At 37.6% G+C, this 15,255-nt stretch overlaps 1 protein-coding gene across 1 annotated transcript in view; it reads right to left on the bottom strand.

Annotated features, from left to right (window-relative positions):
• Nucleotides 1-15,255, bottom strand: part of LOC140242407 (protein lin-28 homolog) — a 47,250-nt gene that overhangs the window by 20,366 nt on the left and 11,629 nt on the right. Inside the window, exon 2 of the mRNA XM_072322142.1 lies at nucleotides 10,604-10,809. Within this exon, the coding sequence (XP_072178243.1) occupies nucleotides 10,604-10,809 (206 nt within the window). The remainder of the gene's footprint in view (nucleotides 1-10,603; nucleotides 10,810-15,255) is intronic.

Genomic DNA, 15,255 nt, shown 5'->3' with positions numbered 1-15,255 from the left:
TCGCGTAAAGTTTCACGTGTTTTCATAAAAAACAGATAACAGCAGCAAACGCATTTGCAAATTACTTGTATAGGTGAGATGGTAACGTCATGCAAAAGTCCTCCAATGACCTGCACGAATCAGAGTTCTCCCCGTGATAACAACAATTGTGTCTTCAGCATCAGTTTTGGTTCTGTAGCAATAACATACAGCAAAGTTGACTTCAAAGAGGAGAGGTCTGTAATAAAACAAAACAAAAAAAAATCATTTTTTTTTCACAAAGAAATGGGAGAGTTGCCAATACAACATGACATTAGTGGAATTTGTCGTTTTTCTTCTTTTACAGGCCCACGCGATGAGAATGGAATGATGAACATATCTTGTGTCGCGTGTCAGGGCATCCTCAACACTTAAGCAAGTTCGTCGAAACTGGAAACGATATTTTTCTGGACGTTGTTGATGTGGAAATTCAACCTATGATTATTCTGAATGTCTGTATTGTCAATTGTTCTCCCGCGAAGCTTCTCGTTGTCAAATAAATGTACAAGATGTACATGTGCAAACATAAGCGTAAAGGGAAATAATATCTTTTAACCTCACATGACAAAGCCCAGTCTTATCACAGTATGATCCGAGATGGATATCACAGTACTGCATTCAAACTTTCTTCTACTAGTATTTCGTCACTCCACGTCCATCATTTTACAGATGCGATTAAGAGCGCTGATATTCATTTGTTCCGAATGAATAGTTCGTACGCAAATTTTGCGCCAATTTTCGATGGAATAGGATTTACAACTCCAATTCAAAAGACAAAATGGGGGATGATTAACTTGCCATTATTATCCAAACTTTCATCCAAATGAGACGACAATGGTTGTTGGCGATTAGCAAAATGTTACCATGTAACGACCAAGGGAGTAACTATTAAGACTGTATCTCCACTGTCACTACAACTACACTGGCTACTGGTGACGAGGGATATTACACTCGGACAGCATTGTCTAGTAGGCATAGCACTTTTGAATTCTCTTATCATCTTTATATCGCCTGATTTACGTCTACTCGCTCTTGTTGGCTTATCTTCAGGTGGTTGACAAAAGATTCACACGCGTATCACTGAAACCTGGGCGTGTTTCGGTATGCGAATGCAGTCATTCATTCCAATTGAAGTTGAATGAAATCCCCCGCTGTATACTAGAAAATGACATCTATAGCTGATAGCACGACATCGTCTCCAGAACCACGTGCTCTGTACCATACCATCAGAGATTTGAACGCGTGGGACTGAGAAAATGGTTCGTGTAATGGTAGGAAAGGACACCCGAATTACAGTATCATGACGAACTGCCTGTGTCTGAAATGACAATTGTGGTTAGTTTGGGTGACTCTATGGTCAAGTCAGAACCGAAGGCGGGCACGGAAGAATGTGCGCTTGCAAACTTTCATCAAGGAAAGCAGGGAAAATCGTGACAAGTGTGTCGGGCAAACGGCGGGGGATGCGGCGAACACGGGTCGTGATGGTATTTTGGGTGCTCAAGGGCCTCTCAGAGCTGGAGTGTGTACAAGGGAATAGCATCTATGCAAGTTCCAAGGTTTCCACACGTCTTACAAGCATTGCGAGCGTTTGCCAATGACGATTTGGGGTCATGCTCAATATCATGCATTTACGCGTGGTATTGCCCAGCACAAGCTATTTCTAGCACACGACACACTGTAAGGAATTTCGTTCAATTTAGTTCCTGTCGTCGACAAATGACACAAATGACACTGCCATCCCTGTTAGATAATTAGATAATACTACCATGTGTCGTGACAAGCACACATATTACGTGACGTATCATAGAAATAAAAATTACGTATATGCCTACATAATATGCACGTGCACAAAAATATTGTATAGGTCTATGTACCCGTTACATCGTTACTACAGCAGATGCGATGGTTCTCCAAAATGCTCTTCCTTGTCAGATACTCAAAGGCATTGTGCAGGCTTCCTCGTTTACATATTTTCCACAAGCATTGGAATCTCATTCTGTCAGAAATAAAAATGCCAGATTTCCATGAATTACCCCTGCTATCCAAGGCCAAAGTTGAACAACGCAAATATGAATACGTGGGACTACATATTGTGAAAGTAAGGTGGAACAGGAGGGAGGGTATGAAGGATTATACTGATATCAATAACTTGACTCTCAACTTTTTGTTGATACCAAATTTACCAATTTTCCAACCGCTACGTGCACAGAATGAATAATGAATGTAGTCCCTATATCAGACATTTTGTTACCGCATCAGTGTACATTTGCAATTTCGAACTCTTGTCTGTTACTTTACTATAATACAAGAAAAAAATAATACCAAGAATATTTATGGTCATATTCTTGTCATTCCATTTGCAGTAACTGACAAAAAAGTGTCTTTCATATAGCAAAATTTCATCATTGCCACATCCAGCAAAGGGAAAGCCACACTAATAAATGTACTGCTTCAGAAACCAATAATGATTATGTGCAACTTTAATTCCTGAGTAGAATAACATTTCCAAGTCAATGAATTATCCACGACAGGATCAGAAGTTTGCATCGCATTCAAGCACTGTAAGACAAACTATAACACACACTCACACATGTACAAAAGTAGACAAGAACATAAGCGAACACACACACACACACACACACACACACACACACACACACACATATAGTTAGCTTGGTCAACCATCTTCCAAAAATCATGTACTAACTGTCACTGGTTTATCACATTTTACACATTACTATAATTATTATTATGACTGTCTTTATGGTACTGCTTACAAAATTACATTAAAATGCAAAAGTTTATTCACCTCACAATAGATGAAACGAATGCAATAAACAAAACAATATGCTATAATTCTCACCATTATGAAACTGGACATTTCCGGTGAAGCTGAAAATCTATTTTGTATAACATTACAAAAAAGTTCGCCCAATCGTAAATTCTAGGTGCACCGGGCAATAATCAAGCGAGCAGATGATTTTCATTAAAAATTTTGTACGCAGCAATGCATCCATACGAGTCGAAAACTATAATAGGTTAAAGGGGAATATCAGACCAGTTATAAGAATTATACAAGTCTGATAAGAAAGAGTAAACTTTTATATAAGCGCAACAGTGACAGTGGCAACTTGAGCAAAATTGGATACTTATTAACATGGTTGTGAAAATGTGAAGTATCGCTAATTTTCACCCTCCCCCCTCCAAAAAAAAAAAAAAGAAGTTCTTCAACAGTCAATGTGAATATATGTAAATGAGTAAGTTGATGATGCCATAACTACATGTATGTAGTTTGTACACAATGTCTGGAAATCTCTCTCTTTTTTCAATCGCAATTATGCTCCATTCTCAAATCCATACCTGGCTGATCACTATTTTATCTATATATTTAAATATTTTTATTCATATCTGACTGATCATTGTCTTGATCATTGTTTAAAACTTTTTATAGCAGAAAAAGAGGTCATCTTTTGTACAATGTACACGATCAAAGGAAAATTGTGAAGTGGTGACATATTCAGCTCACTCACTAGCATATTCATATCGACTGTTCGAAACTGTTTTTCAAAAATTAGCGAAATTTCACTTTTTTATAACTTTCCTGATTTCTATCCGATTTCGATTCAATTGTCACTGTTGTGCTTATGAACTTTTACTAACTAACTATTTTAACTGATCCGGATTTTTCTTTAAAATTCGGTAACTGTAATAGAAATTATTTTATACTGATATCACGTGTGATCCGAGATCCCCAGAGAAGGACTGCACATCCTTTTAATCGTCTTTAAAAGGGGATGGCTAGTAACTGATCAGTGGGAATCAGTGGGAATGCTGGGGATGATTGTTCCAATCCTTGTGGGATTCATTTAAGAGTACATTATATATCTATTGCTGTGTGACTGAAAATTATTCAATTTTGCTTCAGAATGGTCTCATATTCAAGTACTGTGCAGTTTAATGTTTCTGGAAACATTAAACTGCACATTACTTGAATATGAGACCATTCTGAAGCAAATAATTTTCACACAACAATAGATATATAATGTACTCTTAAATGAATCCCACAAGGATTGGAACAATCATCCCCCAGCATTCCCACTGATTCCCACTGATCAGTTACTAGCCATCCCCTTTAATGCGGGACAACATACATCTTCCAATATCTCCTCCATCCTTATACCCATTCCAGTCCCTTTCCACCACCACCACCATCGCCACAATCACCATCACCACCACCACCCAAGACGTAAACGACGCAGCAAATGCAGATGCGGTAACTTCCAATACATGTAAAATACATTATTATTTTCAAAATAATCCGTTTAATCAGAAATATCTTCGTCGCGGACGCCATTAACCCCGCCTCTCTCTCCATTCCCCCCCCCCCCACCATGTATCTTTATTTCTCTCTCTTCTCTGATGTCTACCGACACTAATGTCTTTCGAAGTGATGCGAGTGCTAATTGGAAACTGCGAGGAACATCCTAGTAATCTAAACCCGTTGATTATGATGACTTCATAATGAGGATCATGATTATGGTATATCCAGAAGAGGTGATTGGCCGAGCTGCCCCTGCATAATGATCCGACGAGTGAAAAGACAGCGAATTGACATGGTGACGTAGAATGGGGCATGGACCTACAATTAAAGAGGAATTTCAGTCCAGACATAAATCATAGTCTGATAAGAAAGAGTACAATCTTACGAGTATACAACAGCGAAAAATTTGATCAAGATGTGATAAAAATAGGGAAGTTATGAAAATGTGAAATTTTGTCAATTTCTGTAACTGTTCTTGTACAGTTGATATGAATATGCAAATGAGTGAGCTGATGATGTCATCATCTCACAATTTGATCATGTAAAAATATTATGAAAATTCGATATTTCTGATATTGAAATGTAAAACATGGTGTTATTCCTGGTTGAGTAATTTCAAAATAATGATCAGTTAGATTTAATAACAAGGATTTGAGACTGGAGTGTAAATGCATTTGAATGAAAAACTGGAAATTTCAAAATCTTTTAAAGCTCTCTATGGCAAGTTGTGAGGGGATGACATCATCACTCCACTATTTGCGCATTCATATTGACTGTTCAAGAACTGCTTCCTGAAAAATTAGCGAAACTTAAAAAAAAAAAAGTCGTATAACTTCATTATTTTTTCATGCGATTTTGATAAAATGTAACCTGTTGTGCAAAGAAATTTGTTCTCATTCTTTTCAGATTAACTTTTGAAAGCATTTGAGTTCCCCTTTAACGTTGTTGGTACAGGAATGGGGTGCGGATGGCAGAAGCGGGATTGATCGTTGGTGTCCAAGGGGTGTGGCACTGGTGGTGTGACTGGCGTGATCATTGGTATGGTGTTGGTGGTGGTGATTTTGGTGCAGGTGGTGGTACATTTTGATATTGGAGCTCCTGATAATGGTGGTATCACAATGCTTGTTCTGGTGTTCCTGCCAAGGTTGGAGAAATTGTGGTAGCGGTAATGTTGGAGTTCACGTTTATAGTTGATGGTGGTCAGTGATGGCAGAGTAAGTATTGTTGGTGGTACTGCAAGAGTCGATGTCGTTGGTGGTGGTCGGTGATGGTAGTCTTAGAGACAATGCTTTTGAGGATGGATTGTGATGACAACATACTATATTGGAGTTGGTGTCGTTGACGGTGTTCGACGATGATAGTGATGGAGTTGATGTTGTTGAGGGTGATGCTGGTGGTATATGGAGGTTGGTGATCATGTTTTTGTTGACTGATTGTGCCCTTGATAATGGTGGATAAATTGCAGAGCTGGACTTTTCCTGGTGGGAGAAGTTGTGGTAGCATAATTCGAATTTGTTGATGATGGTTGGTGATGGTAGCGATTGAGTCGGTGTTGTTGATGTGGGTGATCTTGAGAGTGATGGAGGTGGTATACACTGTAGGTTATGGTGATCGTTTATTGCTGACTGCTGGTGATCTGGATATTGGTGGTTAAACTGGAGAGTTGTTGGATTTTCCTGGGAGATATTGAGGAAGCAGTGGTGTTGAATTCGATGTTGTTGAGGGAGATGCTTGCGGTATAGGAGTTGGTGATCGTGTTTTTGTTGACTGCTGGTGTTCTTGATATTACTGGTTGATAAATTGTAAAGTTGGTGTTGTTGATGGGGTGATAGCCATGTTGAGAGTGATGGTGATGGTATGGTGGTCGTGTTATTGGTGACTGCTGGTGATCTCTATGTACATTGGTGATTAAAATGGAGAGTTGTTGGATTTTCCTAGTGGGAGAAATTGAGGTAGCAGTGGTGTTGAATTCGATGTTGTTGACGATGGTTGGTGCTGGTGGTGATGGAGTCAGTGTTGTCGATGGTGTTGATAGTGATGACGGTAGTCACGATAACAGCTTCAAAGATCGCACTTGCACATGGATGACCTGAAGACGTTTACGGGAATCTCCTTCGCAGCAAATGAAGAATCGGATCTATCTACCATTCTGATGGACAGTTTACTTATTTCTGGGACAGCTGATAGTACGACATTTGATTATGCTTATTAATTGGTTCCTATCTGAGCGTTGATGAAGATCTTTCAGCATCGGTATACATTGTATCACAAATAAGCGCATCAAATTCATACCATCGTAATGGGAAGCAAAATACAATGCATATGTAAATAATGCTTCTGACACCTGTTGGGGGAGGCATGATAATGAAAATCTACGAATAAACTGACCGCGTCTTTCGTTTCATAGATCCAGTACGCATGATATAAAGTTTGAGTACGTACGTGATTAGCATTTCGCGGTCGTATGTGTATAGGCCTATTCGCTAAACTGAATATAGCATAGTTGATAGCAACACACGGATTTGATGATTTCAATAACTGACCGATGTCAACATTAAAAAAAAATACCAAGTCAAATAGTTTCATTTTCCCTTTTTCCGTCCTTGCTATAACTCCACTGGCTATAGGGTCCTACATTTATGAACTGCGATTCGCGGTCTAACCAGGGAGTTGATAACTCTTTGGTCTTACAGCACAGCCAGTCGACTTGTAGTTCAGACGCGTTCAGACATAATTCCGTGATATATACTATTATGCATGCGATGCCATTAGCTAGTACTATCCTGCTAATGACCATGTTAAAAAGATTAATTTTTCCTCCTCAAAATACTGATCATCCAATTCAATTCATCGACACCTTGACGTAATACGATTCGTCAAAAGCACTGTGATTCAACGCATTGTTCAAGACGTATATGACACTCAAATTAGGATAAAAGTATCCGTCATTAAATGAAAAAAAAAAAAACTTTATGAAGAGCATTATCATTTTATTTCATATCCCTTTTTGTTTGTATTCCTATCTCACATCTTAGAAATATTTTGGAGTACTAAATCTGGGTTTTTGTTTCATCTTCAAATGGTAAATAATGCATAAAATAACACCTGCTCGTCTTCAGTAAGAGTTAAAGTCGTATACTTGAATTAATCACTTACCTGTTTCAACTGTTAGATTCAAGTTAATATTGTACTTATTAAGTTTGTTCAATTTGCTTTATGTTATAGTCTATATTTATGTACCAAAAAGAAATGCAGAAATAAAATTAATTAATCAGTCAATCTCTATAGTTACACTCCTCTCTTCCAACTTGTTTTACCCTCGATGCCTTGATTGCGCAGTATGTAACAAAAATGTGTTTACATTTTGTAAGTTTATTTCTCTTGTTTATGCCATAGCTTTGTATTTGTGTGAATCCTATTGCTATTTGTCATTCTATTTTTGTATATATACAGGGCGCCCCGTATCTGGAAAGTGGCGTATGTTTTAGGCCCATTCGGCTTATAAGGTTTGGGCATCTATCAGCACATAGGACCCTATGAATCTAATGATATTTCCGAAGGCGTTTCGCCTTTAAATCAATTACAGTCACACAGAGTTAGGTATTGACGCTTGTATGTGTAGCTACAATGCGAGAATTGTTTAATGGTATGTACGAAATAAAACCATCGAGACACATAATCAAATGGCGATGACAAAGTGCCACAACATGGCGTTCTCCAAGTGCTGTAGACATCACTACGCATGCGTGTCGACCTTGTAGGCCAAGATCTGCGCCACATACAACACATTCAGCGACTTTATTGCGTCACACAACTTCTAAACACTGCATTTTTGCTAATTTAAAAATATACATCAATTGGCTTGGACTTAATCGGAAAGAAAGACGAGTTATTTTTAGGCGGGTTGCGCGTTTTCAGTGAGCCATATTCCTTGGCCTTTTTGGTCAGCATGGGAGGTCAGCTCGCTCCCTTTCAGAAAAAAAAAATAAATGGCCATCTCATTTCCATAACCTTGAGCTTTCTGGGAAACCAATCAAGTTCTCTCTCGCTTTTTTTTTTTCTTTACCATGCCATCGGTAAATGACCTTAACAGGTATGCAGATTATTTTTTTTTTGTATGCCTTTTTGTTGATATATTCATGCCCATTCCGTTTTGACCATTATTCAGCCTCCGAAATATCATCGGTTGGTTGCATGTTGGTGTTGTTTTACCACCATAGAATGCATCCCTAAATCAGAAGCGACAAGCTTTCTACTATATTCGAATTTATGAATTGAATATAATATATCTACCCCGAACCCAGTCTGTTCCGAGAATATCACAGATATTTCGACCAATACACTGTACTAGGAATGTTATTCGCATTATGTTGTTGCGTTGCTGGTCAAATAGAGCAAGCTTTCGGAGGATCGGAAACAAATCTATTTGTATACATATGTGTGAAATCATCGTGGCAAAGTAATATTATTGTGATGTATTCTTACTCTCATTATTTATTCGTACATAATTATTATTTCGTACCAAACTTTGTGATTTGTATGACTACTTACAAACTGTTACACGATATTATAAGTATTTTGTCAAATGTATACTTTGTCATGTTATTATCTTTTGTTGGATGGGAACAAAGTATATAATTGAATTGCAAACTGAAAAAAAAAATTGAGTTTGTCAGTAAACCTGTTCATTTTGGTTTCTAACAGAAACTGTGAGGAAAATATAAATCTGGAATTCATCGGGTCAGAGTGGCAAATCGGTATCATGATTCCCGCCACGAATTTATCTTTTTGTGAACGACTAGGCAGCCTCATAATCAATCGATATATCAACAAAATATCATACTATCATGGTGCGGGTAGAATTCATCTGTCTGTTATCTCTTTATTTTGTCTTGTCTTTTGTGGGGTGGGTCGTTTGTTTTATTTTTCGTGGAAGCTCGCTTTGTATCCTTCGTTCTACTTTTCACGTTACTACTTGAGAAAAAGACTACGCTCTATTCGAAGGGGCACATCCTCGCAACGTGCATACCTGATTTCAGCAAATCATCTTTTCTCTGTAGAAAACGTATAGAGACTAAAAGTTCTACAATAAACCAGTAATGCCTTCTGTTTTCTCAGACTCAGCAAAATCATTCAAGTATCATCCAAGTCCTAATATTTGTCAGTCCGTATTGTTTTGAGGAAAAACAAGTCGAAGCGCATCATGACAAGAAAACATTAATTTGTATATAATTAGATATAATATACTATATATTTATGTCTATCTGCAAATCTACAAAGTTTTCCTCTCTACAAATAATTTGACCCGTCTTATTAGACACCAGACTGAAATAGGATAACCACCTGTTGATAAATCGTTACTTTTATGTCCACATAATAAAAAATACTTGGCGTCACTGTCTTTGAGGCACATTATTGAGAGAGAGAGGATATTCTCTATGTTGTATTTCTACAATCAAAAGGTGGAGATAATGGAAAGTGATCCCATACCATCTTTTCTGCCTATTATACTGTTCCCTTGCACTTAAAATATATTTGTATACGACCAGGTATTGCAGTATTATTTCTGTCTTTGCACCAGGAGATTTATCTCCACGAAATTAAAGGCCAGGTGAGCGACATCTCATCACATCAAACTAAAAGGTAAGTTTATTGCAATCTGCATATCACTGCAAGCGTTGAGAAAAAGTTGAAGATAATTATGATTATAGTATGTCTTACCTCCAATTTCTCACCACTTTGGTGCGCCACAAGAAGTATACTTCAGGGCACTTCGTTATACACTTCACAAAGATACACTTCACACTTCTCATCATATATCACGAGCAATTTGATTTACGAACAAGGTTTTTAACATTGAAAGCATAGCCAGAGAACCAGTTACTATGTTAGACTATGCGTAATTACAATCTCATCCCATTGCAGATGACCTACATGGGGTAAGGCCATCGTTTTGAGTGCATGCTATTCGGTATTCAAATAAGTGTACATTTCCACCTTGCAAGTATGACTGTGAGAAGAAACCCGTTTCCTTCCCTTCCTTCTACATAATTATATGAATATCTGGCAGGTTGTTGTCTTTTGTTTTTTGAGAGCCACGGCACTGACAGGCTCACATCACAGGCCGTAGCCGGGCTGCGCATACACACACACGGTCCAGCCGGAGTGAGTACACGTTGATGGATTGGGGATAGACCGTGGTGTGTGAATGTGTTGTGGTCGGGGTACTGCGAACGGGGATGGGGAGGTTCGGGGGCTCCTTACCTGGTGTACGAACACGTCTCCCGTCCCATCGTCCGGCGTGATGAAACCGTAGCACTTCGACAGGCTGAACCATTTGCATTTGCCCGTGTACAGTTCGCCTGGCACCTGATTTCCAGCGGCTTTCACCGCGTCCGCCCGCACTCGCTCGGCCCGCTCCCGCTCGGAGGGAGAGAGCTCGCCGCCTTCACTCTTTGGCTCTCCCACGCCTTCTGTTTCAAGATACAAATATCAGTAAGAACATGAAGATTGACGAAGCTTATCACGTCAAATGAGACATTAAATTTAGCTTCTGAATTGCAATTTACGTTTCCAGCATTTTTATTGCATATTTACAAATCAACGACTAATGAGAAAAATATGTGAATATGAATAACTTCGTTTAATTATTTACTATACTTTAACACACACAAAACTGCACTTAAGAATGTCAACTTCCACTTCGTGTATATTGAGCAAAAAAATAGTCAATCTAAATATTATATCATTGACAAAGTAGAACATATGTCATACAGTCATAAGGGCCTAGACATTACCAAATCATCTTCTCTTCAAACACTGAATATGATTATACTGTAGGGAAGAATTAACGTTTTACTGAACAGTGGTTTTACCCCATGGTAAACTATGCGAACATGCATGTCTTGAATCACCATGTACATCCAACTACATCGCAAAGGGAAAGGAATGACCCCATATGCATGCTAAATGTGCGTCGGTATTGGCATTCCAAAATGGCGTCCACTGTCTTTTTCGGCTAATATCAACACGTGTTTTCCACTGAGCAAACAGGGCTAGCCAAGCCCGTGCACATATTAGGCGCATGATCGATCGATACAGAGCACTGCCTTTGACATTGTGTGCTCACTATACTTGCATCTAAATGGGTTGGTCCAAGGGGGAGAAAAGTTCTGCCTATATTGGATACACGGGTGCTATACAGAGAGCACTGTAAATACAGGGATATGGACGTCCTGTGGTTTACTTCAATACATCTTGTAACACGTGCTCCAACAGTAGACAATGCACGGGCTAATAACTGAATGAGAGAATCAGTCTCTAGACTCGTAGGTCACAACGACATGACAAGCCCCATTCTACTAAAGTGGACTGAGTGAATAAGGTGGAAATGACGAGTTGAATGAGGTGAAAATTGAGGGTTGAATGAGCTATACATTGACCACTCCACTTACAGATTGCATGATAGAAAAATCTACGTTTAAATGCGTGCATAAGATGCATGAGTTCTTCTGACTAAGCATGAACATTGAACCCTATAAGGAAACTGAATGAAATAGCTTCGTTTATTTGTTAACTTCCTAAATGTACCCAATTTTCAATAAGAATTTTTTTTTACATTCAATCTTATAAGTTCGTGCATTTGTATATGCGCAGTACAAAGATTATATACAGTTCGCTAACCAACCGTTAAAGTGAAAAGACCCAATGCAGATTTTGCGGCAATCAAAGTAAAAGCAACAACAGTATTTCAATTCCTCAAACATAATCAATAAAATTTAAATGTATCAGTATATTGAAATTTTAACAAAGATTACTGCGTCGATTTGATACCTTAGGCGTTACTAAAATCTAAGTTCCCTGATACATATTTATGTAATAATGAAAAGCTGTTGCATGTGGGTATAATTATGTAATAACAAGGACACCACAGAAGCCAAAAGTAATGATTTCTTTCCTTCAACTTTGCAAATTAATTCAGTATATAGGGGTAATTCAAAGAGTTGACTTTAATCATTCCAAAACTAAACACACATACACACACAGTGGTCTAAATTACAAACGTATTGAGCGAAATGGTGCTATATACAATACGGCAATAGGTGTCGGAGGCTACACTTCTATGTTTAAAGGCATATTTATACCATTTGCAGATGAAACAAAAACTCAGCTTTATAGTGCTTAAAAATAAATCTAAATTGTGCGTTAGGGATAGACACAACCAATGTAAAAATGTTTATTAGTATAATGTATGCTAAGTATTGTTAAATATACAAAATGTTAACAAGTTATGATAAAATTGTTCCTATTATTATAAACCATCTCCAGTTATGGTTTATTCAGAAAAATAGTGATATCTCCTCATATGTTAGGCTTTACTGCGAAATATTCATATGGTAGGAAGTTTTGTGATAATATCATAACTGACCTACACATATGCACCAATGTGAATACGCGAACATTTCTTTAGATCACTGCTCCCAATGGTAAACAATACCCTCAACCCTCCGTGTACCAAATTAATTCCAATAGAATCCAATTTTCTTTGCTCATTTTTCCACTAATGAATTAATTTCCTGTGTGAAAATTTGTGTACATTCGACTCATTTTCACAGAAAGATTTAGCAGGCAAGAGGTGGAGGTCTGCTCGAAAGAAGGGGGTAGACTCGCTGTATTTGACCCGATCATCACCCGACTTGGAAGAGGGATCCTGCGCGGCCTGACAACTGTCCCCGTATATTCCGAAAAGGCTCAGTTGAGGTCAGGGTTCAGGGTGGAGGGCAGCAGGAGGTCGGTCGACAGATTTGGGTTCGGGTCACTTGCTTGACCAATAAGGGAGTGAGCTCAAGGCGACCTAAAAAGCATGGTGGCAATGCAATTCATCAACGATGCTATATAAATCACGGTGACCACACACCATCAACATTAGTAACATCGCTCCAGTTCCGTTGAGAGGTGTCACAAAATATGGCCCAGGGTTTTGGGGAGGAATTGCAAACGCAACGGTTCAAACTCAACGTGAGTACAGGTATGATTTTAGAAAACAAGGATTCTACTGAACAAGTAAACCTTCCACTATAAAAAAAAAAAGAATAATTATACTAATCTCAACTTTTCGCGCCACGTTCAGTATCACTCGGTTTATGACATTAGTCACAGGTTGATCACATTACATACAGGTCACTGAAACACATGCGAAATGTTTAAAGGGGAAATCTAGTCCAAATATAAGTTAGTCTGATAAAAAATGAGTAAAATCTTACAAGTTTGACGGTAAAAATTTGACTGAAATCGGATGAAAAATAAGGAAGTTAATGACATTTGAAGTTTTGCTAATTCATGCAAGAGAGTTCTTGTACAGTAGATATGAATATGCAAATGAGTGAGCTAACCATGTCATAACCTCACATTTTTCCATTGATCATATTAAAAAAAACGATGAAAACTCAATATTTCCGTCACTGAAGTCAGAAACATGATGTTATTCCTGGTTGAATAACTTCAGAATAGTGATCAGTTACTGTAGATACATTGTATACCAGGGTTTGAGTTTCGGGCATAGTCGTGTAATTGCATTTGAATGAAAAACTGGAAATTTCACAATTTTATGTGCAAACTATATGGAAAGTTGTGAGGGGATGACATGCTCACTTAGTCATTTGCATATTTATATTGACCGCAAAATTCCAAAATGGCATTACTTCCTTATTTTTCACCCGATTTCGATCAAAAATTTACCGCTGAACTCGAAACATTGTACTCTTTCTTGTCTGACTAATTCATATTTGGACTGGATTTCCCCTTTAAGATGTCGCTGCAATCATGCTACCGATCATATCATAATAATGATTTAAGTGAAAAGTGAAAATTTGTCGTTATCATAAAAATTTGTATTGTTCCGAACTGAACAATACTATACCATAATGTTGTATAGCTCCATATGGTCCAATGTACCTTGGCGAAATTGAAGACGGTGTTTCATTATTCCCAATCGTCTAAAATAGCATACTAGTAAGAGTATATCATAATACTACAAGAAATACATCTGTTCTTGCTTATAATTGGCTGGTTTAATCGTTCGCGCGGTAAAAAAAAGAAGAACATAATATTATGAATAATAGTTGTGTCCAATCAAGTGGAAACTCGAATTACATTACTGATCAGAGTACACGGTCATTCTAATCAAAGTCCATGGACAAAGTCACTACATTGTATATGTTTTAATTTAGCTAAAATCAACAAGCATAAAAGTGAACAGCTGAGAAATTTCAAGCTCTGTACCAATTTCATGATTGTTGATTTGAAGAGATATTACTCTTGAACTTCTTCGCCTTTATTCCCGTCTTCTTCGCTGACAAAAAGGTATATATTACAAAGTGTGAGCATATAGAAATACAAGCGCATTGACTTTATCCAAGGAGGAGAAATTCACATTTGCAGGATGTTTCATAATCATTTTTGTTCGTTTGGATATACCATAAGTACATGAAAAAAAAAAGTTGTATGAGCATTTTGATATTTCTGGACAATAAGTATATCAATTCGTTCAAAAAAATAACTATATTATGTACATCAATCCTATAAGTATATTATATTTCTGTTTAAAAAATTCAAATCTATAGACTTTGTTAAGAAAAAAATCAATCTACGTATATATCAATCCTATATACACCTGCACGTGAGTATTCCTTTTGTATTTGAAAATCGAAATGTAATTCGAATTCGGCTCAGTCGAATTGTCCATGCACCCATATACTCCCGAGCCACCTGTTCTGATTACATGATTATTGGATGGGGAATCCTTCGTTATTAATTTGTTGTGGAACTATCACGCGAAACTATCACGCATTTCTGCAGTATACATTGCGTATTCATTATTATTTTTTTTTTGTAAATCACATTGGCACTTTTACAAC

The sequence above is a fragment of the Diadema setosum genome, chromosome 19, assembly GCF_964275005.1.
Source record: "Diadema setosum chromosome 19, eeDiaSeto1, whole genome shotgun sequence".
NCBI classification, from domain to species: Eukaryota; Metazoa; Echinodermata; class Echinoidea; order Diadematoida; family Diadematidae; genus Diadema; species Diadema setosum.
Note: the sequence above shows the minus strand (reverse complement) of the source record. Positions and strands in the feature narration are given on the sequence as shown.